The sequence below is a fragment of the Eubalaena glacialis genome, chromosome 6 (genome assembly GCF_028564815.1).
Source record: "Eubalaena glacialis isolate mEubGla1 chromosome 6, mEubGla1.1.hap2.+ XY, whole genome shotgun sequence".
NCBI lineage: Eukaryota > Metazoa > Chordata > Mammalia > Artiodactyla > Balaenidae > Eubalaena > Eubalaena glacialis.
The window spans coordinates 111359369-111384714 of record NC_083721.1 but is presented as its reverse complement, the minus strand read 5'-3'; the positions used below and the strand labels follow the sequence as shown (position 1 = coordinate 111384714).

The 25346-nt window shown below is 34.5% G+C and overlaps 1 protein-coding gene and 1 pseudogene across 6 annotated transcripts in view; one reads left to right on the top strand and one right to left on the bottom strand.

Annotated features, from left to right (window-relative positions):
• The window catches only part of RSRC1 (arginine and serine rich coiled-coil 1), a 432307-nt gene that overhangs the window by 99231 nt on the left and 307730 nt on the right, over positions 1 to 25346 (top strand). For 5 of the 6 annotated variants that reach the window (XM_061193506.1, XM_061193503.1, XM_061193505.1 and 2 more), the window contains one exon: positions 8252 to 8425. The exons of the other annotated variant lie outside the window; for it this stretch is intronic. In XM_061193506.1, the coding sequence (XP_061049489.1) occupies positions 8252 to 8425 (174 nt within the window). The remainder of the gene's footprint in view (positions 1 to 8251; positions 8426 to 25346) is intronic. 6 annotated transcript variants of the gene reach the window in all.
• Positions 3869 to 4059, bottom strand: LOC133093778 (large ribosomal subunit protein eL39-like; annotated as a pseudogene).

Sequence of the window (25346 nt, the reverse complement as noted above, 5' to 3'; positions counted from 1 at the left end):
CAGCCCCTTGATTTTTAGTTTTCTTTCACCACCAAGCCACCAGTGGACACTTCCCTTTTCAAAAGTGTATCTCTTTCCTAGAGTGTAGGTCCTTTTAAAAAATCCTCCTTGTTGTTATGGTTTTAGTTCAATTTCGGTTGGGGACGAAAGTAGATGTCTGAGTTCAAAATATCATCTTGACATAGAATCCATGTTAGTTTATTCAATGTAAGAATATTAAGTATAATTTTAATTGTAGTTTTATTTTATTGTAAATGTAGTCTTTATTTTATAGTACTCTACTTAAGAGACTATTTGAAGTATTGTAGTTATTGTTTTTGAAAGATAAAATATTAGGATATTTATTTTGATTACATGTGTTTAGAACTTATTAGCCAATTAAGAAACTTGACAAATTGGTTTTTGAGGGCAGTAATTCATTTTATTCAGGGATGTTATGGTGATTCTTCCTATTCTGTAGATATTGAAAGCATTTATCTGGTATAATAGGACATCTTGCTGTCCATTTATTGCTTATATATTGTGTGTTCTAGAGTGCCACATTTTTTATCAAATGTTTCTTTGCTTATAATATATCTCCATATTGGCTTTGGTACTCTAGAGACTTCTAGAGTGATTTATCAGAAGCATATTTATTTAAGGAATGAAGGAAAAATAACATTCTAAATTTTAGTATAGTTTCTTTGACTTTTTTGTTTGTCTGGTCAGAGTAGGAAATCTCTTTACTCTTTATTTTGTTCTTAATGGAGATCCTTCAAATATGTAGTTAAATTTACTTAATAAAGTAAATGGGGTTGTTCATAGTCTAGGAAGTGAGTTTTACTCAGAATTGTTTAAAGTAATTCTCATGACTGAAAAGAAGTCAGCAGCTTAATTCATTTAAAATCTGTATTTGATTTTGTGGTCCTTTTTACAGCCTTTAAAAATGTTGCAAAAACTGTGTTTTGGCTTTGCTATCTTTTCCCTATTTATTCTCTTCACAGTCATTTTTTGCTTCTTGTAGCCTATAAACGAAGTTGAGGTCTACAATATGAGAATTGAAATAATCAATATTAAGACATTGCTGTGATATTTTAAAACTTATTACTTTCTTTCAATTTGACATCATGGGTAACTTAAATTATAGATCTGCTATTGCTGTCTAGGTCATTGAGCCACATCAACAACATTTATAAAAGAATATCCCAGACTGGCATGTGTTGCTTGTATGGAGACGTAACGAGCAGAATATTTTTGGAGAATGGTAGGCATATGTTTTCTACAGTGGAATCTTTGTGTTAGGGAAAACCATGAGATGAGTTTGGAGATGATTGAGTTTATTTCAGGTATTGGGTAAGTTGGGAGGAGTAGAGATTAGGAAAGTAGTTGCTGTTGGGAGAGTGAGGCAGATAGTAATTGATAGAAGGCCTCTAATTGTGGTATTTAGCTTTGCTATGATGGTGATAGAGTGATCCTACTTTCTGGTTTCTCTGGGATAGAGCCAACTTAGGCCTGTTGTCCTTATGTTATAGTGCCTTCCTGGACTCTAAAATAAATCCCCTTTTATTTTCCAAAGGCTTGGATGATAGGTGATACGATTTTCATGTTAGTAGCAAACTGGTGAAGATGATGCATGTATTTGGCTGCTGAGGGTTTCCTGTGGAGAAGATGATAATCTTTAACCAAGATTATTATTATTTACCTTCCTATATAAAAGAAATATATTGAAACTTAAGTAATCCTTATGCCAGCCTTAAGATTTTAAAGGTCTATCAGAATCAGAATACTTCTCTTTACTGGATTAGCTGTGGTATGAGGGAAACATTTCATATTCTCTGAATCAGATTTTACTCATTCATTTAGATTAGCACATCCCACAGTTACTTCTTTCTCAGTGCCTGCCTACTCCCAAATCACCTGTCTGCCATCTCACAATTCACTGGTGTTATTATTTAATCCTTATTATAACCCTGAAATGTAGTTATTATCAACATTTTGTAGATGAGGAAACAGATGCCCAGAGAGGAAGTAACTTGTTTGAGGACACCATTATATGAGAATTTCTTTATTTTTTAACTTAATACTTCTGTAGCTTTGGGTATATTAAGAGCATATACATTTAATTTTTAAGATACAGTGAAAACATGATTTTACCAAAATCTACCTTATCTGTAATCCACAAATGATTGCACATTTTGTCCAACAGTATATTTTTCTTAGTGGCAAACCACTAAGAAATGAGCTTACTTCAAAGTTTTATTTAAAAAAAAGAAGCTCTTAGGGATTTGTTGTTAGAGTTTAAACTAATATTTAAATCTTTGTCTTTTGTTACACTATATTTTTACTAGTTAAGTGAAAAAGTAATTGCCAGAATCATAATATAGAACCAAATTAAGATAACATAACGTGTGTGTGTGTGTGTATATACTGTATATGTAGTGGCTCTGATTATCACAAAAAAGGCCCCCTTCATTTTTATTATTATTACTTTCTTTTAATCAGAAAACTTTAGTCTGATTGATTATTGTTCAGAGATTTTAGAATAATCTGTTAAAATTTTTACATATCCACATATAATAAAAGATTTCATTAGAAATGAATAGATAATGTCTGTGGGGGCAATAAATTATTGATAAATTAAAACTTTATTTTATGTGGAAAGAAGCATGTGTCAAAATTGAGAGGGAGTAGTCAAAGAGAAAATGAAGGAAATTTAACCTTTGTAAATTAGTATAATAAACCCATGTTGACATTCCTAGCAATAAATACTGTAACTTCTCAAAATCACATATTAAAAAAAAAGTTTGTGATCTAATGATACAATATTGCTCTTCACTCACTGAATGAACCAGTTAAGGATGAAAGAAGACAGAACATACTACCAGTGAAATCCATATTTCTCTTCAAGCCCTACATATGTCCTCAGTACCCAGGACTAGTTCATATGATCTCTTTATCCACAATCTTTATTTATTTAGGTAATTTGTGTTTGCTCTTTTCTTTTTTGCTTGATCAGTCTAGCTAGGGATTTACCAAATTTGTTGATATTCTTGTGGAACCAGGTTTTGGCTTTGTTAATTTTCTTTATTGCTTTCTATTCCATTGATTTTTGCTCTTTAATGTTTCCTTTCTTCTACCTACTTTGGATATACTTTGCTCTTCTTAGTCTAGCTTCTTAAGATGGAACCTTAGGTAATTGGTTTTAGACTTTTCTTCTTTTCTAATATAAACATCTAAAGCTATAAATTTCCCTCTAAACATTGGGTTAGTTACATCACACAAATTCTAATATGCTATATTTTTATTGCCTTTCAGTTCAAAATATTTTGTAATTTTTTTGTGATTTCTTACTTTACTCATGATTTATTAAGTGTATTATTTAAGTTCCACACTTTTGGTTTTTTTCTGGATGTTTTATTGTTACTGAATTCTAATTTAACTCTGTTGTGGTCCGATAAACATTTTGTATGATTTCTACTTTTGAACTGACGCTTTGATCATCATGAAGTATCCATTTTTATTTGGGGTAATACTCCTAGTTTCTGAGTGTCTAGGATGATACTTTATTTGATATTAATATACTCATTCCAGCCATCTTTGTTTACATGATATATCTAATTTTAGCCATTTACTTTCAACCTGTGTCTATATTTAAAGTGCATATCTTATAGATAGCGTATAGTTGTGTGTTGCTTTTTAATTTATTTGGACAGGCTTTGGCTTTTTTCCCCCCTCTCAAACAAAAGATCTCACATATTTATTACTGGACCAACTTACTAGTGCAGAAACATAGAAACAAAGAGAAAAATCATTTTCCCAATAAAACACACCCAACTGTCCAGATAGTACTGTATGCTTTCAGAGTGATAGGGTAAGATGTAAGTTACTTTCATACAGCATAAATATTTGTGCCATCTCTTGTGTGATTTAGACCCAGCTTGGTTTTTCTCCAGTGTCTCATTGTGGAGGTGTACTCGATTTATTACTTGTTTTCATCTGAATCCATTGGGGAATAGGACAATTCTACTTTTGTTTCTTGGCCAGGAATTGCTTGATCCTGAAAGTCTTCTGAGAAGACATGTGAGCCTTTCCAGCCTCCTTTTGGATTAATGAATATTTTTAAGAATTTTCTTTTAGTTCATCTTTTGGCTTTTTAGCTATATTTCTTTGCATTTCATTTCTTTTTTTTTCTTTAAGTGGCTACTGTAAGGATTACATATATGCCCTTATGATTCAGTACTTTAAGTATGTTTCAGTGTACTTAGAGTTACTATTTCACTGTTCACACGAAGTGTAAAAGCTTTCTAACTGTGTAGGTTAATTTACCTGCTCCGTACTTTATTCTGTAGAGATTATATGTATTATATCCACTTTCATTATAAACCCTACAGTAAAATACTGTAATTTTTACTTTAAGTACATATGTATTTTAACTAAATTAAGGGAAGTCGTTTTTTATATTTACCCATATATTTGCCATTTCTAGTGGCCTTCATTTCCTTTCTAAAGGTCCAGGTTTCCATCATTTATCATTCTCTTTAGCCTGAAAAACTTCCTTTAGTACATACTTTAATGCATATTATTAACTACTGATGATTATGTTTTACTTTTCCTTTATCTCAAAAAGGTCTTTGACTTACTTTTTTTTTTTAACATCTTTATTGGAGTATAATTACTTTACAATGTTGTGCTAGTTTCTGCTGTATAACAAAGTGAATCAGCTATATGTATACATATATCCCCATATCGCCTCCCTCTTGCATCTCCTTCCCATCCTCCCTATCCCACCCCTCTAGGTGGTCACAAAGCACCAAGCTGATCTCCCTGTGCTATGCAGCTGCTTCCCACTAGCTATCTATTTTACATTTGGTAGTGTATGTATGTCAATGCTACTCTCCCACTTCGCCCCAGCTTACCCTTCCCCCTCCCCGTGTCCTCAAGTCCATTCTCTATGTTGGCATCTTTATTCCTGTCCTGCCTCTAGGTTCATGAGAACCATTTTTTGTTTTTTTTTAAGATTCCATATATATGTGTTAACATACGGTATTTGTTTTTCTGACTTACTTCACTCTGTATGACAGACTCTAGGTCCATCCACCTCATTACAAATAACTCAATTTCGTTTCTTTTTATGGCGAAGTAATATTCCATTGTATGTATGGGCCACATCTTCTTTATCCATTCATCTGTCGATGGGCACTTAGGTTGCTTCCATGTCCTGGCTATTGTAAATAGAGCTGCAATGAACATTGTGGTACATGACTCTTTTTGAATTATGGTTTTCTCAGGGTATATGCCCAGTAGTGGGATTGCTGGGTCGTATGTTAGTTCTATTTTTAGTTTTTTAAGGAACCTCCATACTGTTCTCCATAGTGGCTGTATCAATTTACATTCCCAGCAACAGTGCAAGAGGGTTCCCTTTTCTCTACACCCTCTCCAGCATTTATCGTTTGTAGATTTTTTTGATGATGGCCATTCTGACTGGTGTGAGATGATACCTCATTGTAGTTTTGATTTGCATCTCTCTAATAATTAGTGATGTTGAGCATCCTTTCATTTGTTTGTTGGTAATCTGTATATCTTCTTTAGAGAAATGTCTGTTTAGGTCTTCTGCCCATTTTTGGATTGGGTTGTTTGTTTTTTTGATATTGAGCTGCATGAGATGCTTGTAAATTTTGGTTAATTCGTTGTCAGTTGCTTCATTTGCAAATATTTTCTCCCATTCTGAGGATTGTCTTTTTGTCTTGTTTATGTTTTCCTTTGCTGTGCAAAAGCTTTTAAGTTTCATTAGGTCCCATTTGTTTATTTTTGTTTTTATTTCCATTTCTTTAGGAGGTGGGTCAAAAAGGATCTTGCTGTGATGTATGTCATAGAGTGTTCTGCCTATGTTTTCCTCTAAGAGTTTTATAGTATCTGGCCTTACATTTAGGTCTTTAATCCATTTTGAGTTTATTTTTGTGTATGGTGTTAGGAAGACCATGACTATTAATACCATAGTCAAGCTGATGAAAACTAAAGATAAAGTGAAATCTTGAAAGTATTCAGAGAAAAAATGGACACATTACATACAAAAGAACTATGACATGACTTACTGCTGGCTTCTCATCAGAAACAATGAAGAACAGAAGACAGTGGAACAAAATTCTTAACATGGTGAAAGAAAAAAAAAAATCAACCCAGAATTTTATACCCAGCAAAAATATCCCTCAAGAAACCAAAAGTAAGTAGAACACTTATTTTTGTAAGTAGAACACTTATTTTTTGTAAGTAGAACACTTATTTTTGTAAGTAGAACACTTATTTTTGCTTGGTATAAAATTCTGGGTTGATTTTTTTTTTCTTTCACCATGTTAAGAATTTTGTTCCACTGTCTTCTGATCTTCATTGTTTCTGATGAGAAGCCAGCAGTAAGTCATGTCATTGGTCTTTTGTATGTAATGTGTCTATTTTTTCTCTGAATACTTTGAAGATTTCGCTTTATCTTTAGTTTTCATCAGCTTGACTATGGTATTACTAATCATGGTCTTCATATTTATTTTGGAGTTAACTAAACTTCTAGAATCTGTAAATTTTTTGTTCACTAAATTTGGGGAAATTTTGGCCACCACTTAAAAAGAAATTGATTTCTATCTCATTATTTTCTCTACTTATGAGTTTAAATAAACATGTTAGACATTTGAATGTTGTCACACAGATCCTATAGGATCTGTTTTTCTTTTCCTTTAACAATCTTTTTTTCCTCTTAGTTCTTCAGATGGGATAATTTTGATTTATCTGTTTTCAAGTGCATAGATTTTTGTCCCCTCTGTTGCTACCAATCTGCTTCAGATCTCTTTTAGCATAATGGTAGTTTCAGATATTGTATTTTTCAGTTACAGAATTTTTTTTTTTACTTCTAGTTTGTCTTTTAAAATTTCTTAACATTTTATTCATTACAAGCATAGTTATACTTACTACTTTAAAATCCTTGCCTGCTAACTCCAACATCTGTCTCGTCTCAGGGTTGTTCACTATTGACTATCTTTTCTCACATTTTTCATGTTTCATTGTATACCTAGTAATTTTGTATTTTATCATGGACATGGTGAATGTCATATTTTGAGTACTCTGGATTCTGTTATATTCCTCTGAAGAATATTGATTTTTTGGTTTACGTTTTTTTTTTAAAGCAGGGAATTAACTTAGTTGAATTAAAATTACAACAATTCATTTTCTTTGGGGCAGTTGAAATTTTAGTTCAGTTCTTTCATCCTTAGCTATTTGGAGTTTGCCCTTCATATGCATGATGTAGGGTTCAGCCAGAGATTTGAATAGAGTTTACATCTACAATTTTTGGCTCCTTTAACTGACTCTTTTCCAGGATTCCCCTTTCATTTTCATTTTGCGATGGTTGCCTTGAGTCTTTGTTCTGGGTTTTCAGGCCATAAATTTGAAAGTTTTCCGTTAGAGTTTTAGCTGTCCTGCATGGCACAGACTTAGGCTTGTCCTCAGAAAAGAAACTGATAAAATGGGAAACTTTCTTACTGCTGTTTGTTTTTTCCAAGTGTTGGCATTGCTCATCATTTTTGGTTCATAATCTAATTGCTTGAAATTACATTAAATAAATCAACAGCATATTTATATAGTAAGATTTTGTTCAGTGCCTTTAACATCAGTGCCTTCTTTTGGTCACTATTCAGTGACTTCAGTTAGTTGTTTTTTTATAGTTTCTATAGGATCATCAATCTGGTAGAGGCTTTCTTGTCAATACTGTAAGGCAGGATCTAAAAATCTTTACTTTTTAAAAGCACATAATATATCCTAATACTGTCCTTCATTTTATGCAAAGAATAGCTGGATTATAGTAGAGTAGAGGAATAGTTTTATTATAACAATTAGAAATAGGAAATTAGGTAGAATCAATATAGAATGTAGAGATTGTAGGGATAGGGAAGACCCTAATCCTTGCAGATTAGAATAGATACATTTAGATTTGTTATATTATCTTGAAGAGATTTGAGTAATGAAGATTTGATTTGAACTTTAAGACTTTTTTGACTAAGCAAACACTAAACCTTATATTCCTGTGAAGTTGACACATATGTTTCCCTCATATCATTTAACAGAGTATTTATTCATAAAGAATCATCTTTAGATGCTTGCTTCAAACAGTTATTTAACTGAATCCTTAACTAAAACTAAATCCTTTTCTTTCAGACAATTTTTAAGGATATTTTTATTTCATAATACAAAATATACACTAAATGTATATAATGAAATCTACTTACTGTAGGTCCCGATCAAGACCACGTCCACGTTCCCATAGTCGAAGCAGTGAAAGGTCCAGTCACAGAAGAACACGTAGTCGGTCTCGGGATAGAGAACGACGTAAAGGCAGAGATAAGGAGAAAAGAGAAAAGGAAAAGGATAAAGGCAAGGACAAGGAATTACACAGCATCAAACGTGGGTAAGTTGAAGCAGATCTAAAGCAGTGATGACTCCGTGATTCCATAGCAATATTCAAACTAAATTTTCATCTTCTGAGGTTTTTCTAAGATGGAAAAAAGAGGAGAATATAATAGAGAATAAAGAAAGGATAAATCAGAATAGTTATCTCAGATTTTTACTGTGCTTCCTTTCTATTCCTGTTTTCATTTAATATTTACAAAACAAATCTTAGAAACAAATAGCACTGTCAAAACTTAGTATGTCAGTAAAGGAAAATTTACATAATTTGTTAGGAAAGTTCCATTTTCTTTATCATGAATACAATATTTAAAATTTGAAGACTACTTACAATTAAAGATGTCTGTTAGCTTATTGTAAAACTGTTAGGGGAAAAGGATAAAGATGGAACGAAGGGAGGGAACCACGTGATTTACTGTTGGCTAGACCTCTTTCAATGTAGAATGAGGACTTGGTCAATATTAAGGTATATGTACGTGTTAGATGAGTGTATGTGCATATGGGACCCAGAATTTGTTTTTTTTGGAATTGATATCATTGAAACAGTTATTCTAGTTTTGTCTGTTTGGAGGTTGAAGTTCATTCAAAACAGTTTATTTAATTAGAAGATGTTAAAGTGGAATAAAATCTTGTTTAGTAGCTTAAATCAGCAGTCCCCAACCTTTTTGGCACCAGGGACCAGTTTCGTTGAAGACAATTTTTCCATGGACGGGGGTGTGGTGGTGAGGCTGGGGAGATGGTTCAGGTGGTAATGCGAGCCATGGGGAGCGATGGAGAGCGGCAGCTGAAGCTTCGCTCGCTTGCCCACCACTCACCTCCTGCTGTGCAACCTGGTTCCTAATAGGCCGCAGAGCGGTATCAGTGGTTGGGGTGGTGGTTGGGGACTCCTGGCTTAAATTACAGCTTCTTGTTTGTTTTATTCCAAACCGACATTGGGATCTTTTATTCTATGAAGTGTTTAGAACATCTTAGAATTTATCCTCTTTTGTTAGTCTTTCAACACCCTATATATGTTCACTCTAATACTTCAATACAGAAGTGTTTATCTTTAGTGTATCACTTTTCACTGTTAAGTTGAAGAGCTTACCAAGATTTTGGATATGGTTCCTTGAGATCTTGAGTCTATGAAGAATTAAGTTTATTGAAGGTTATGGAGCTCTTCTCATCCCTCTCTTTTTCACAGTTGTCTGTGTGTTTATTTTTTAATCCAGATTTACAGTGATATTATATAAAACTGCCTGGATTGTTGGCTTTTACGTATTCTTTGAAATGATAAATTTGTGGTGGATTTTGGGAGAGTGTAACATTATTGTGTGACTTTCTTTCCCTGATCACCCCATAGCCATTAATGTACATTGAGCAGTTGTGGTTCTGAAAAATGCTGAGTTCTGTCTTTTTCTAGTTTTAAGGACTGTTGAATGTTATAGGAGAGTAGATAGAGTTGGATATCTGGCTTTAAAGTTAGGGAGCCTGACTTAGCCAGAGTTGGTAGAATGGAGTGAGGATCAGAGAGGATATGGGGGAAATCTGTTGATAAAGGGAGAAAGTCAGGAGGATGATAGTTGAAGAGAGGATGTAGAGTAGGTTTCTAAGACTGGAAAATAGAGTAGGTTTCTAAGGGTGGAAAATATGGGCTAAGAGGATGAATAAATTACGTCAGTCAAGGAAATGCCGTGCTCCTTGTTCTTTTTTTCTTCCTCTTTTTGGTTTACACTTTAGGTATTACATGACTATGTGAAATGACTGTGATTTTTACTGGTCATTAAATCTTTGCTTTCTGCTTCACCAAGTTTTACTTTTTAGAATAATATTTACACAGTTGTATGAAGTTGATATTACATAAAGCATTAGTTGGGGTATTTTAAAGGTAAGAAAAATGAGAGCATGAATCAAAAGGGAGGTCGGATGGTTTCAGGAAAGGGTTTCATATGGTGACATTAATTTTGAAGGTCGGCACCAGCTTTACAGGTTAGATTCTGCCATCACTCAGAGCTGATTTTGTTCAAGGGACTGATTCCTGGATGACAGGTTCACAAGATAATAATGTTGTATTTGTCATTATTTCTTAAATCTCAACAAAGGCAATGAACAAGGTCAAAACAAGAGGTGTCAGTTGAAGGGCCATGAGTACTGATGCCAAAAAGCTGTGAGTAGCCTGATTTAGTCATCTTCATGGTTTTAGTGGACCATAGTACAGGGTGGTGTTATGTCAATGTGCCCTCCCTTCTGATTAGTGCTAAGGCCACACGAATTCATACCTTTTAGTACGATCTGAAATCAGGATTTGGGGGGTGGGGGTTGATGTATACATTTAATATGGTAGTATTTATATATGACAGATACACCCCGTTTTGCTCCAGAAATAACTTATATATAGTTTTTACAGCTTACATGTTTATTTCCTAAACCTGATCTTTAAGCCATTCAGGGCAGAGCATGGGTATTATACTCTTTTGTGTTACTCAGCGTACCTAATGTTCATGGTAGTTTTTCATAAATATTTATTGGGTATTGATCAGATATGCTCATTCATTCATTTGTTCACTTGTTCAGTCAACAATGCTTGAACGCCTTCTGTTTGTCAAGTATATGTTAGTAATGGGGACATAACGGCAGGCTAGTCTTACTTGGAGATTTCATGCAGGTGGCAAAATAAGCATATATAGAAGGGAAGATATATAAGTAATTACAGTAAAATCAGATGAATGTTTCAGTAGGAAACTAACTGTTATGTGTTAGGGTACTTTTGGCTGTAAGTAACAAAACCTAACTAAACTAGCTTAAACCAAGAGCAGCAAACTTTTTGTGAAGAGCTAGGTAATAAATAAATTAGGCTTTCTCGGCCATATGTCTCTGTTGCCAACTACTGAACTCTGCCCTTTTAGCATGAAAGCAGCCATAGATAATACTAAATGAGTGGCATGGCTGTATTCCAGTAAAGTTTTATACTTTATTTACAAAAATGGGCAGCTGGCTATATTTGCCCATGGGTTGTAGTTTGTCAACATCTGGCTTAAACAATTAAGTACATTTATTGCTAAAATAAGAAAAAGTTTGTAGGTAAGCAGACCTGTGCCCTTTTTATTGTTCCAACAGACCAGTCTCAGCACATTGGGTTTCATCCTCAGTCTTGACACATTTTGGTTGCAAGATATTTTCATGAACTTTAAGCTGGTTGACCTAGATTAGTCAGCATGTTAGGGCCGGGCTCTCAGGAGAAGCGATGTTTATACACTGAAGGAAGGAAGAGATGGGAAAGAAGGGTGCATGCAAAATGAACTTCATGTGGAAATACTTGGAGGAAAGCAAGGTGAGTATGGCATATTTGAGAAACTGAAGTCCCATGGGGATTGGTTTAGAGAAGAAGAGGAATAATGATGAGAGGTGATTATTGGAGTATATGCTATGCTAAGGAGAGAGTTAATTCTAAAGGCAGTGAGAAGCCAGTGAAATCTCAAGTAGAGTAATTTTATGATCAGGTCTACATAAGGTATGAACAAAATGCTTTACTTACAGTGGACATAATAATAAGCATCTAACATTTAAATATATTTTCTAGGTATCAGAAATTTTGCTAAGCATTATGTATTATCTTATTTAATTTTCATAATAACCTAGTGAAATAGGTGCTTTTATTTTCCCATTTATACAAATGAACACTTGTGATCATAGGGCTTGTAAATAAATGGCAGAGTTAGGTTTCTAATTCAGGTTCATTGACAACAGCATCTTGACTCTTAATAGTACACTATGTTTATTTCTGTAGTAATCCATGATTATTGATGATGATATACAGTGTTTGAGATCAAGTGATATGCTATTGCTTAAACTTTCCTAGAAAATAGCTAAGGAAAACGGAAAGAATTTTCTGTGCCTTTTTTTCTCTGATCGGGTCAGAAATCTGTTATTAGTAAAAGACTGATTCCTTCTTTTCTTCCTTTCTCTTCCTTACTTTCCCACGTCAGCATTTAATCTGTTTATGTAGAATTACTTTTAATTATATTTAATAAAATGACAAAAAATTTCTAGACCTTAATTAAATGTATTTCTATGATGGTTTTATTGGCTCTTTTGAAATTTTTATTATTTTTTTTAAGAAGACGTATAGGTGGAGAGAAAGGAAAAAAGATTCACAAATGATTGAATTTGGACTTACATATTAGCTCATTGTGATTGTATGACTCAATGACAAATATTTTAGCTTGTCCTAAATAACCTAGATGCTTCCTCGCATAAGAGAAAATAACAACTCATGTGATTCTGTTTCTTTATATATAACAATCTTTGTTTTTATCAAACCAGTTTGAAAATATCAATATTTCTAAATATTGATAAAATATAAAGCATACATTTATGAAATATAAGGCAAGGAGAGTAAGTACAATAATTGTAAGGGAATATTTTATAAATTGGGAAAAAAAAAAGCAGGAGAGAAAGAAATGCTCAAGCAGGAATTTATGAGCCTAATAATAAGGAAGAGCTTTTTTTTATTAGCCTTTTGAGAAAAATGATATAAAATTAGGCAATTCTGAAAAACCTTTTTAAAATAGCAGTTAATTAAGTACAAGTTCTGGAAATTTCTGGAACAGTTGAATGATTATAATTAGGATTTGTGTATAATGTCATAAATTGATCTATTTATTTTATAATTTTGCTGAATAAGGGAGGCCTAATATAAACTAGAAGGATATCAGGAGTTTGTAGGGATTAAAAGGTGCCTTTCCTTACAACACTGAGTGAAAGATTAATATAAGAAAGACACCGACCAAAGCTTGTCTTAGATTTTATCAAAAAGGTTTAATGACTTTAATTTTTAATGTTTTACATTTATAAAATTTGGTTTCTAAGAATATTTAATTTTTAAAATATTGATACAGATTTTGTTTGTTTTTATTAGTTTCCCCCCCCAAATTTTTAGAACAAATATTCAGTGTATCATTAGATAATTATATTTCTTTTCTGAGGACATGTCTTTGCAATATGAAAACAAATTTTATTAATACTAGAGTTATTAAATTGAAATTGGACACTTAACAACATCATTTTAAGCAAGCTTTTATTGAGAGTCAAAAATCAGAAATATGAAACTTGCCATGGCATCTCATAATTACAACTTGTTTTGATGATTGTGAACATTGTACACCCCATTTGAGTCTTCTGTGGATTAGTATCTTACTGAGCCTTCTTTAGAAACATTTTAATCAAATTCCAAAAAGTATAGTCATCCACTATAAAACATTTTATGGACTTCCTTGAAAAATTAGTTGTGAGTAAATGTCAGTGCCACCAGTGACATTCTACTATTGATTTTAAATCATAGTGCCATCCTTAAGAGTAGAATTTGGATGGATTTGATTTAACTTTATTATTATTGTTTTAATATTTATTTATTTTATTTTTGGCTGCGACGGGTCTTCACTGTGGCATGCGGGTTGCGGCGTGCGGGATCTTTTTGTTGTGGCGCACAGGTTCTTCCTTGCGGCGCCTGGGCTTCTCTCTAGTTGTGGCGCGCGGGCTTCTCTCTAGTTGTGGCGTGAGGGTTTTCTCTCTCTAGTTGTGGCACACGGGCTCCAGAGCGCATGGGCTCTGTAGTTTGTGGCACGTGGGCTCTCTAGTTGAGGCACGTGGGCTCAGTAGTTGTGACGTGGGGGCTTAGTTGCCCCGCAGCATGTGGGATCTTAGTTCCCTGACCAGGGATTGAAGCCGCGTCCCCTGCATTGGAAGGTGGATTCTTTACCACTGGACCACCAGGGAAGTCCCTGATTTAACTTTATTTTCAATCATGATTTAAACCACCAGCCAGGAAAGTTTGGTTTAAAGCAGTTATTGCCTAGTAAAATGCTTTCTTAATTTGAGTAACTTTAGGATTCATCAGGAATCTAATTTAGTATTCTGTAGCCTATTCTCCCCTATGATGTGCTACTGTGAAAGGTTTTCACTTTTATTATATTCTTATTAGCTTTTCAGTAGGTGGATGTTGTACTCAGAAATGTGCCCATCAAGACTTCTGGAATATTTTGCGCAAACACTTGTGTTGTTTATACTTATCTTCCTCATTTCCTTTATATAACTTTCTGAAACTTTGTACTTTTAGAGAGAGGTTAAGAATTTCCCTCTGGATACAAATTTTGACAACTGAAGCAGTGCTTTTTGGTAGGTAATTGGAGGGGAATGCATATAAACAGAATTTTTGAATTTTTTTGGCCGCATCACATGGCATGTGGAATTTCCCCAACCGGGGATTGAACCCATGCCCCCTGCATTGGAAGCGTGGAGTCTTAACCACTGGACTGCCATGGAAGTCTTAAATAGAATTTCTTAAATGTGACTCTCACTAAATCATTTGTCTTAAGCCTTTTTGAAAATATGTATAGAAGCCACTGGGATAGCAGTGAACTTGGGCTTCAGTTATAGCCCATGCTATTATGGGCTATAGTTATAGCCCATTTTTCCTACCTAGTGCTTGGCAGAAGGTGTTGGAAGTGGTTTGGGAATGCTGGACTCTGAGTTTGACAGCAGTTACATACTCTTAGAGGCTGTCATATTTTTCTTTACCTCTTATTTCTTTATGCAGCAGGAAATCATTTATGCTAATTTACCCTTATTTGCATATAGGTTATAGAGTTCTGTGGTGCAGAGCGTGCTTAGAACTCCTTTTAAGTGTCTGTTTGGATCAAAGCAGGGCTGTGTGATAGCTGTTGTCTGACACCAAGCTGTGTGGTGTTGTTTTCATTAAACATTTATTACACTTCGAATGTGACAGCAGGCAACTTTGTGCCAGGATAACATGTTTTCATGCAAAATTTATTGAAAAAGACGAGACTCTGTAAAGAGATCTTGTTGCCTTTCACCAGTGGCGAAGGGTAAATGTTTGGTTCGAAGGAAATATACCTTTAACACGTCATTTTAACATGCGAAAGAAGCTTCGTACTGTCAATTTTGTTAAGCAGGTAAACAAAACCATCTTTAAAGTGTGTGCACTGGATTTTTTTTCCTTTTTAAATTAAAGGTTTTACAGTTTCCTTGTGAATTGAATGAATACCATAACAGTGGCTTATTATGTTGTTGGGTATTTTATATTACAGTGAAATTTACCACCCAGTTTCCATTATGTGGGTTTGGGTATTTGTCACTAGCTTTTAGTTTTGTTTAACAGAAACAATCTGTTATTTTTCAAAAAGGTGACGTCAAGAAAGGGAATCCATCATAACAAAAAGAATAATCAACAAAAGCAGGAGACAAGGGTTTCATAAGTTCTCCCCCAGGTCACCACCTTTCTCTTATTCGTTATATTAGTACTTTTAATTATCCCAGAGTTTGCTCAATGGAATTTGACTTGAATTATGCCTGATAGAGCATTAAATGGCATGAATTGTAGGTTCATTCTTTCTTTTTTATGGTTGCCTGACTGTAAAAAGACTTGGAATGAGAGAAGGTACTTTTATTTTCCTTTTTCATTCCACAAGAAGCTGATGAATTATGGTTGTATGAAGAATTAGTAAGAGTGAAAGTAGCCACAAGCTGGGCTTTTTAGTAAGTTTTATCACATGGACTATCAAAAATTTGGTGAGACCCCTTACAAGGGGTATTACAAAAATTATGTTGGCATTACCATTCAAGATTAAAAGGAGAGAAGTAGTGAGTTGTATGTGATGGAAGGAACTTTGTCTTTGGAACCATGCAGAATCCACACAAACCTTCAAATTCTGACTTATTTTGCCTTGGAGCTACTAAAGGATAATTTTTTAAAAAGGTAAAATCATGACTCATAAACATGTACATAAACCCATGCCAAAGCTGTTGGCTCATTAATTAATGAGGGAACCCAGTAAGATGTTACATGGAGCTCAAGGAGAATCCAAAGAACAGACACATACATAGGCCACCAGGAATACTGGACACAAACTTGCTTAATTGATTCAAAATTGCCTTCTTCCACGTGGGGAGGGAAATCAGTTATAACTCCACTGGAAAAATTCTTTTTCGTATCTATGGAAAATAATCTTTTGCATTGCTATCAATTATTGATAATTTGTGGAATTTAAAAATATGTCAGACGAGGAAGAGCAGAAAAGTGGAGATAACTTGGAAGTGCACCCTAGACAAAACATCCAATCATCTTATTTGGTCATCTCATATCATTTAAAATTTTTTCCTGACAAGGGCAAGTTATTCTTGTTAAGCCTTAAATTACTTCTGTAAAATTAGGATAATGATAGTTGAAAAGCTGTAAAGATTAGAAGCAGTGTGTGTAAGAGGCTAGTACTATGTAGTAGGATTTCAATAAATGGTAGTTATTTTATTTTTTATTAATAACACAAATTTAATTATTGATTCCCATGAATACCAGTTTCTCAGCTGTCATTCTTTTTTCTTACTTTTGTGTCTTTTTAAAGAAATATTCCCTCAGCCTTAAAAACTCTTTCTTCCCTAACTCTCCTGACAGTTCCGATGATGTTTTGGGCTCATTTTAGAGGTCACATCCTTTATGAAGTATTTCCTGCCCCTCATGAGTGTGCTAAATAGCTCTGCAGTTAGCACTCATAGTATCTACACCTAATCTGAACAGAGAGCTTTGTAATAAAAGAGAGCTTTGTATAAAATTTCATAATTGCCAGATTACACATATTCAATACCTTGTCTATTGTATTCAACATTGTATTTATATTTTCTTGGATCATAACAAGTACTGAAATATTTGTAGAATGTATAAATAAGTAATGGTTTTAGAAGTTGTTTCTAGGTAACAAAATGCAGCTTTTAAGCATTTAAAAATGGTAAAATTGAATTTTGGGTATTAGGAAAATAACCACCTTTTTTCCTACTACTCCATGCCTGGTATAAGTGTGCATGTGCACACACATAAACATATCACTTCCATCAAAGTCCCTAGACTACATTTTTTTTTTTTAACATCTTTATTGCAGTATAATTGCTTTACGATGGTGTGTTAGTTTCTGCTTTATAACAAAGTGAATCACTTATACATATACATATATCCCCATACCTCTTCCCTCTTGCGTCTCCCTCCCTCCCACCCTCCCTATCCCACCCCTCTAGGTGGTCACAAAGCACCTAGCTGATCTCCCTGTGCTATGCGGCAGCTTCCCACTAGCTATCTATTTTATGTTTGGTAGTGTATATATGTCCATGCCACTCTCTCACTTTGTGCCAGCTTACCCTTCCCCCTCCCCGTATCCTCAGGTCCATTCTCTAGTAGGTCTGCGTCTTTATTCCCGTCTTGCCCCTAGGTTCTTCATTACCATTTTTTTGTTTGTTTTTTAGATTCCATATATATGTGTTAACATACAGTATTTGTTTTTCTGACTTACTTCACTCTGTATGACAGACTCTAGGTCCATCCACCTCACTACAAATAGCTCAATTTCGTCTCCTTTTATGGCTGAGTAATATTCCATTATATATATGTGCCACATCTTCTTTATCCATTCATCTGTTGACGGACACTTAGCTTGCTTCCATGTCCTGGCTATTGTAAATAGAGCTGCAATGAACATTGTGGTACATGACTCTTTTTGAATTATGGTTTTCTCTGGGTATATGCCCAGTAGTGGGATTGCTGGGTCATATGGTAGTTCTATTTTTAGTTTTTTAAGGAACCTCCATACTGTTCTCCATAGTGGCTGTATCAATTTACATTCCCACCAACAGTGCAAGACGGTTCCCTTTGCTCCACACCCCCTCCAGCATTTATTGTTTGTAGATTTTTTGATGATGGCCATTCTGACTGGTGTGAAGTGATACCTCATAGCAGTTTCGATTTGCATTTCTCTAATGATTAATGATGTTGAGCATTCTTTAATGTGTTTTTTGGCCATCTGTATGTCTTCTTTGGAGAAATGTCTATTTAGGTCTTCTGCCCATTTTTGGATTGGGTTGTTTTTCTTTTTGATATTGAGCTGCATGAGCTGCTTGTAAATTTTGGAGATTAATCCTTTGTCAGTTGCTTCATTTGCAAATATTTTCTCCCATTCTGAGGGTTGTCTTTTGGTCTTGTTTATGGTTTCCTTTGTTGTGCAAAAGCTTTTAAGTTTCATTAGGTCTCATTTGTTTATTTTTGTTTTTATTTCCCTTTCTCTAGGAGGTGGGTCAAAAAGGATCTTGCTGTGATTTATGTCATAGAGTGTTCTGCCTATGTTTTCCTCTAAGAGTTTGATAGTGTCTGCCCTTACATTTAGGTCTTTAATCCATTTTGAGTTTATTTTTGTGTATGGTGTTAGGGAGTGTTCTAATTTCATTCTTTCACATGTAGCTGTCCAGTTTCCCCAGCACCACTTATTGAAGGGGCTGTCTTTTCTCCACTGTATATGCTTGCCTCCTTTATCAAAGATAAGGTGACCATATGTGCATAGGTTTATCTCTGGGCTTTCTATCCTGTTCCATTGATCTATATTTCTGTTTTTGTGCCAGTATCATACTGTCTTGATTACTGTAGCTTTGTAGTGTAGTCTGAAGTCCGGGAGACTGATTCCTCCAGCTCCGTTTTTCTTTCTCAAGATTGCTTTGGCTATTCAGGGTCTTTTGTGTTTCCGTGCAAATTGTGAAATTTTTTGTTCTAGTTCTGTGAAAAATGCCATTGGTGGTTTGATAGGGATTGCACTGTATCTGTAGATTGCTTTGGGTAGTATAGTCATTTTCACAATGTTGATTCTTCCAATCCAAGAACATGGTATATCTCTCCATCTGTTTGTATCATCTTTAATTTCTTTCATCAGTGTCTTATAATTTTCTGCATACAGGTCTTTTGTCTCCTTAGGTAGGTTTATTCCTAGATATTTTATTGTTTTTGTTGCAGGGGTAAATGGGAGTGTTTTCTTAATTTCACTTTCAGATTTTTCATCATTAGTGTGTAGGAATGCAAGAGGTTTCTGTGCATTAATTTTGTATACTGCTACTTTACCAAATTCTTTGATTAGCGCTAGTAGTGTTCTGGTAGCATCTTTAGGATTCTCTATGTATAGTATCATGTCATCTGCAAACAGTGACAGTTTTACTTCTTCTTTTCTGATTTGGATTCCTTTTGTTTCTTTTTCTTCTCTGATTGCTGTGGCTAAAACTTCCAAAACTATGTTGAATAATATTGGTGAGAGTGGGCAACCTTGTCTTGTTCCTGATCTTAGTGGAAATGGTTTCAGTTTTTCACCATTGAGGACGATGTTGGCTGTGTGTTTGTCATATATGGCCTTTATTATGTTGAGGTAAGTTCCCTCTATGCCCAGTTTCTGGAGGGTTTTTATCATAAATGGGTGTTGAATTTTGTCAGAAGCTTTTTCTGCATCTATTGAGATGATCATATGGTTTTTCTCCTTCAGTTTGTTAATATGGTGTATCACACTGATTTGCATATGTTGAAGAATCCTTGCATTCCTGGGATAAACCCCACTTGATCATGGTATATGATCCTTTTAATGTGCTGTTGGATTCTGTTTGCTAGTATTTTGTTGAGGATTTTTGCATCTATGTTCATCAGTGATATTGGCCTGTAGTTTTCTTTTTTTGTGACATCTTTGTCTGGTTTTGGTATCAGGATGATGGTGGCCTCGTAGAATGTGTTTGGGAGTGTTCCTCCCTCTGCTATATTTTGGAAGAGTTTGAGAAGGGTAGGTGTTAGCTCTTCTCTAAATGTTTGATAGAATTCACCTGTGAAGCCATCTGGTCCTTGGCTTTTGTTTTGGGTTTTTTTTTTTTCACACATACACACTGTATTTTATTTTTACAAGAGATAAATAAACTGACACCAAGCATTGTAAATGGATGACCACAAAAGCAACAATGATTACAATTACCAAACACGAAACACACTCATACTATGTCATAATATTGACATTCAGTCCAGTAATCCTCCACTGTAACAGCTCCTTTACTTTGCAGTGAAAATTGACTTCTATATTTTTTGCCTCTGAGTCCTTGTGGGATTTTTTTTTTTAATTCAAACAGAAATTCACAAAAATTGTAATCATCCTCATCAGTTCACTCAGTCCCATGTAATTAATTTTTTTTTATCTTGTTCTTTTGTCAGCACTTTTATGAATTCATCAGTTTTCTGTTAGAGTTCTGAAAATGCTTATTCATTCAGTTCAACAGTATAGTCAGTTACCAGAAACCTGTACTTGTCAGAGTCTTTTCTATGAATTCCTTGAAGATGAAACCCTTTTATAGGAACATTTTTGCAAAAGCATCACAGTACACCCAGAACTGTCTGTAATGACAAAAGACTTAAAAATGACCACGGTTAAAGATTTGATGAAAGTTCATAATAATGCAATTGACAAGGAAATTTAGTTACTTCTGAGATATACATTTTAAAGTAATAACTAGAATTATGACTTATAACATTATACCAGAACATATAAGATTTTTAGAAATTGTATGTAATGTCTGAAACATTTATATTAACATATTTCCATACAAATAACCTAAAGAGAGTTTAATATTAGTTGTTTTTTTGTTTGTTTTTTTATACTGCAGGTTCTTATTAGTCATCAATTTTATACACATCAGTGTATACATGTCAATCCCAATCCCCAATTCAGCACACCACCATCTCCACCCCACCGTGGTTTTCCCCCCTTGGTGTCCATATGTTTGTTCTCTATATCTGTGTCTCAACTTCTACCTTGCAAACTGGTTCATCTGTACCATTTTTCTAGGTTCCACATACATGCATTAATATACGATATTTATTTTTCTCTTTCTGACTTACTTCACTCTGTATGACAGTCTCTAGATCCATCCACATCTCAGCAAATGACTCAATTTCGTTCCTTTTTATGGCTGAGTAATATTCCATTGTATATATGTACCACATCTTCTTTATCCATTCGTCTGTCGATGGGCATCTAGGTTTCTTCCATGACCTGGCTATTGTAAATAGTGCTGCAATGAACATTGGGGTGCATGTGTCTTTTTGAATTATGGTTTTCTCTGGGTATATGCCCAGTAGTGGGATTGCTGGATCATATGGTAATTCTATTTTTAGTTTTTTAAGGAACCTCCATACTGTTCTCTATAGGGGCTGTATCAATTTACATTCCCACCAACAGTGCAAGAGGGTTCTTTTTCTCCACACCCTCTCCAGCATTTGTTGTTTGTAGATTTTCTGATGATGCCCATTCTAACTGGTGTGAGGTGATATCTCATTGTAGTTTTGATTTGCATTTCTCTAATAATTAGTGATGTTGAGCAGCTTTTTATGTGCTTCTTGGCCATCTGTATGTCTTCTTTGGAGAAATGTCTATATAGGTCTTCTGCCCATTTTTGGATTAGATTGTTTGTCTCTTTAATATTGAGCAGCATGAGCTGTTTATATATTTTGGAGACTAATCCTTTGTCCATTGATTCGTTTGCAAATATTTTCTCCCATTCTGAAGGTTGTCTTTTCGTCTTGTTTATGGTTTCCTTTGCTGTGCAAAAGCTTTGAAGTTTCATTAGGTCCCATTTTTTTATTTTTGTTTTTATTTCCATTACTCTAGGAGGTGGATCAAAAAAGATCTTGCTGTGATTTATGTCAAAGAGTGTTCTTCCTATGTTTTCCTCTAAGAGTTTTATAGTGTCCGGTCTTACATTTAGGTCTCGAATCCATTTTGAGTTTATTTTTGTGTATGGTGTTAGGGAGTGTTCTAATTTCATTCTTTTAAATGTAGCTGTCCAGTTTTCCCAGCACCACTTACTGAAGAGACTGTCTTTTCTCCATTGTATATCTTTGCCTCCTTTGTCATAGATTAGTTGACCATAGGTGTGTGGGTTTATCTCTGGGCTTTCTGTCTTATTCTATTGATCTACGTTTCTGTTTTTGTGCCAGTATCATATTGTCTTGATTACTGTAGCTTTGTAGTATAGTCTGAAGTCTGGGAGCCTGATTCCTCCAGCTTCGTTTTTTTCCTTCAAGACTGCTTTTGCTCTTCGGGGTCTTTTGTGTCTCCATACAAATTTTAAGATGATTTGCTCTAGTTCCGTAAAAAATGCCATTGGTAATTTGATAGGGATTGCATTGAATCTGTAGGTTGCTTTGGGTAGTATATTCATTTTCACAATATTGACTCTTCCAATCCAAGAACATGGTATATCTCTCCATCTGTTGGTATCATCTTTAATTTCTTTCGTCAGTGTCTTATAGTTTTCTGCATACAGGTCTTTTGTCTCCCTAGGTAGGTTTATTCCTAGGTATTTTTTTCTTTTCATTGCAATGGTAAATGGGACTGTTTCCATAATATCTCTTTCAGATTTTTCATCATTAGTGTATAGGAATGCAAGAGATTTCTCTGCATTAATTTTGTATCCTGCAACTTTACCAAATTCATTGATTAGCTCTAGTAGTTTTCTGGTGGCATTTTTAGGATTCTCTATGTATAGTATCATGGCATCTGCAAACAGTGACAGTTTTACTTCTTCTTTTCCAATTTGTATTCCTTTTATTTCTTTTTCTTCTCTGATTGCCATCTCTAGGACTTCCAAAACTATGTTGAATAATAGTGGTGAGAATGGACATCATTGTCTCATTCCTGATCTTAGGGGAAATGCTTTCAGTTTTTCACCGTTGAGAATGATGTTTGCTGTAGGTTTGTTGTATATGGCCTTTATTATATTGAGGTAGGTTCCCTCTATGCCCACTTTCTGGAGAGTTTTTGTCATACATGGGTGTTGACTTTTGTCAAAAGCGTTTTTTGCATCTATTGAGATAATCATATGGTTTTTCTTCTTCAATTTGTTAATATGATGTATCACATTGATTGATTTGCGTATATTGAAGAATCCTTGCATCCCTCGGATAAATCCCACTTGATCCTGGTGTATGATCCTCTTAATGTGTTGTTGGATTCTGTTTGCTAGTATTTTGTTGAGGAATTTTGCATCTATATTCATCAGTGATATTTGTCTGCAATTTTCTTTTTTTGTAGTGTCTTTGTCTGGTTTTGGTATCAGGGTGATTGTGGCCTCATAGAATGAGTTTGGGAGTGTTCCTTCCTGTGCAATTTTTTGGAAGAGTTTGAGAAGCATGGGTGTTAGCTCTTCTCTAAATGTTTGATAGAATTCACCTGTGAAGCCATCTGGTCCTGGACTTCTGTTTGTTGGAAGATTTTTAATCACAGTTTCAATTTCATTACTTGTGATTTGTCTGTTCATATTTTCTATTTCTTCCTGGTTCAGTCTTGGAAGGTTATACCTTTCTAAGAATTTGTCCATTTCTTCCAGATTTTCCATTTTATTGGCATAGTGTTGCTTGTAGTAGTCTCTTAGGATGCTTTGTATTTCTGTGGTGTCTGTTGTAAGTTCTCCTTTTTCATTTCTAATTTTATTGATTTGAGTCCTCTCCCTCTTTTTCTTGATGAGTCTGGCTAATGGTTTATCAATTTTGTTTATCTTCTCAAAGAACAAGCTTTTAGTTTTATTGATCTTTGCTATTGTTTTCTTTGTTTCTATTTCATTTATTTCTGCTCTGATCTTTATGATTTCTTTCCTTCTGCTAACTTTGGGTTTTGTTTGTTCTTCTTTCTCTAGTTCCTTTAGGTGTAGTTTTAGATTGTTTATTTGAGATTTTTCTTTTTTCTTGAGATATGCTTGTATTGCTATAAACTTCCCTCTTTGAATTGTTCTGCTGCATCCTATAGGTTTTGGATCGTTGTGTTTTCATTGTCATTTGTCTCTAGGTATTTTTTGATTTCCTCTTTGATTTTTTCAGTGATCTCTTGGTTATTTAGTAGTGTATTGTTTAGCCTCCATGTGTTTGTGTTTTTTACGTTTTTTTCCCTGTAATTGATTTCTAATCGCATAGCATTGTGGTCAGAAAAGATGCTTCATATGATTTCAGTTTTCTTACATTTACTGAGGCTTCATTTGTGTCCCAAGACGTGATCTATCCTGGAGAATGTTCCGTGTGCACTTGAGAAAAAAGTGTAATCTGCTGTTTTTGGATGCAATGTCCTATAAATGTCAATTAAATCTATATGGTCTTTTGTGTTATTTAAAGCTTGTGTTTGCTTATTAATTTTCTGTTTGGATGATCTGTCCATTGGTGTAAGCGAGGTGTTAACGTCCCCCACTATTATTGTGTTACTGTCGATTTCTCCTTTCACGGTTGTTAGCATGTGCCTTATGTACTGAGGTGCTCGTTTGTTCGGTGCATAAACATTTATAATTGTTATATCTTCTTCTTGGATTGATCCCTTGATCATTATGTAGTGTCCTTCCTTGTCTCTTGTAACATCCTTTATTTTAAAGTCTATTTTATCTGATATGAGTATTGCTACTCCAGCTTTCTTTTGATTTCCATTTGCATGGAATATCTTTTTCCATGCCCTCACTTTTACTCTGTATGTGTCCCTAGGCCTAAAGTGGGTTTCTTGTAGACAGCATATATATGGGTCTTGTTTTTGTATCCACTCAGGGAGCCTGTGTCTTTTGGTTGGAGCATTTAATCCATTCACATTTAAGGTAATTATACATATGTACATTCCTATTACCATTTTCTTAATTGTTATGGGTTTGTTTTGTAGGCCTTTTCTACTTTTCTGTTTCTCACTTAGAGAAGTTCCTGTAGCATTTGTTGTAGAGCTGGTTTGGTGGTGCTGAATTCTCTTAGCTTTTGCTTGTCTGTAAAACTTTTGATTTCTCCATCGAATCTGAATGAGATCCTTGCCGGGTAGAGAAATCTTTGTTGTAGGTTCTTCCCTTTTGTCACTTTAAGTATATCGTGCCACTCCCTTCTGGCTTGTAGAGTTTCTGCTGAGAAATCAGCTGTTAACCTTATGGGAGTTCCTTTGTATGTTATTTCCCTTGCTGCTTTCAATAATTTTCCTTTGACTTTAAGTTTTGTCAATTTGATTACTGTGTGTCTCGGCGTGTTTCTCCTTGGGTTTATCCTGTATGGGACTCTGCGCTTCCTGGACTTGGGTGCCTATTTC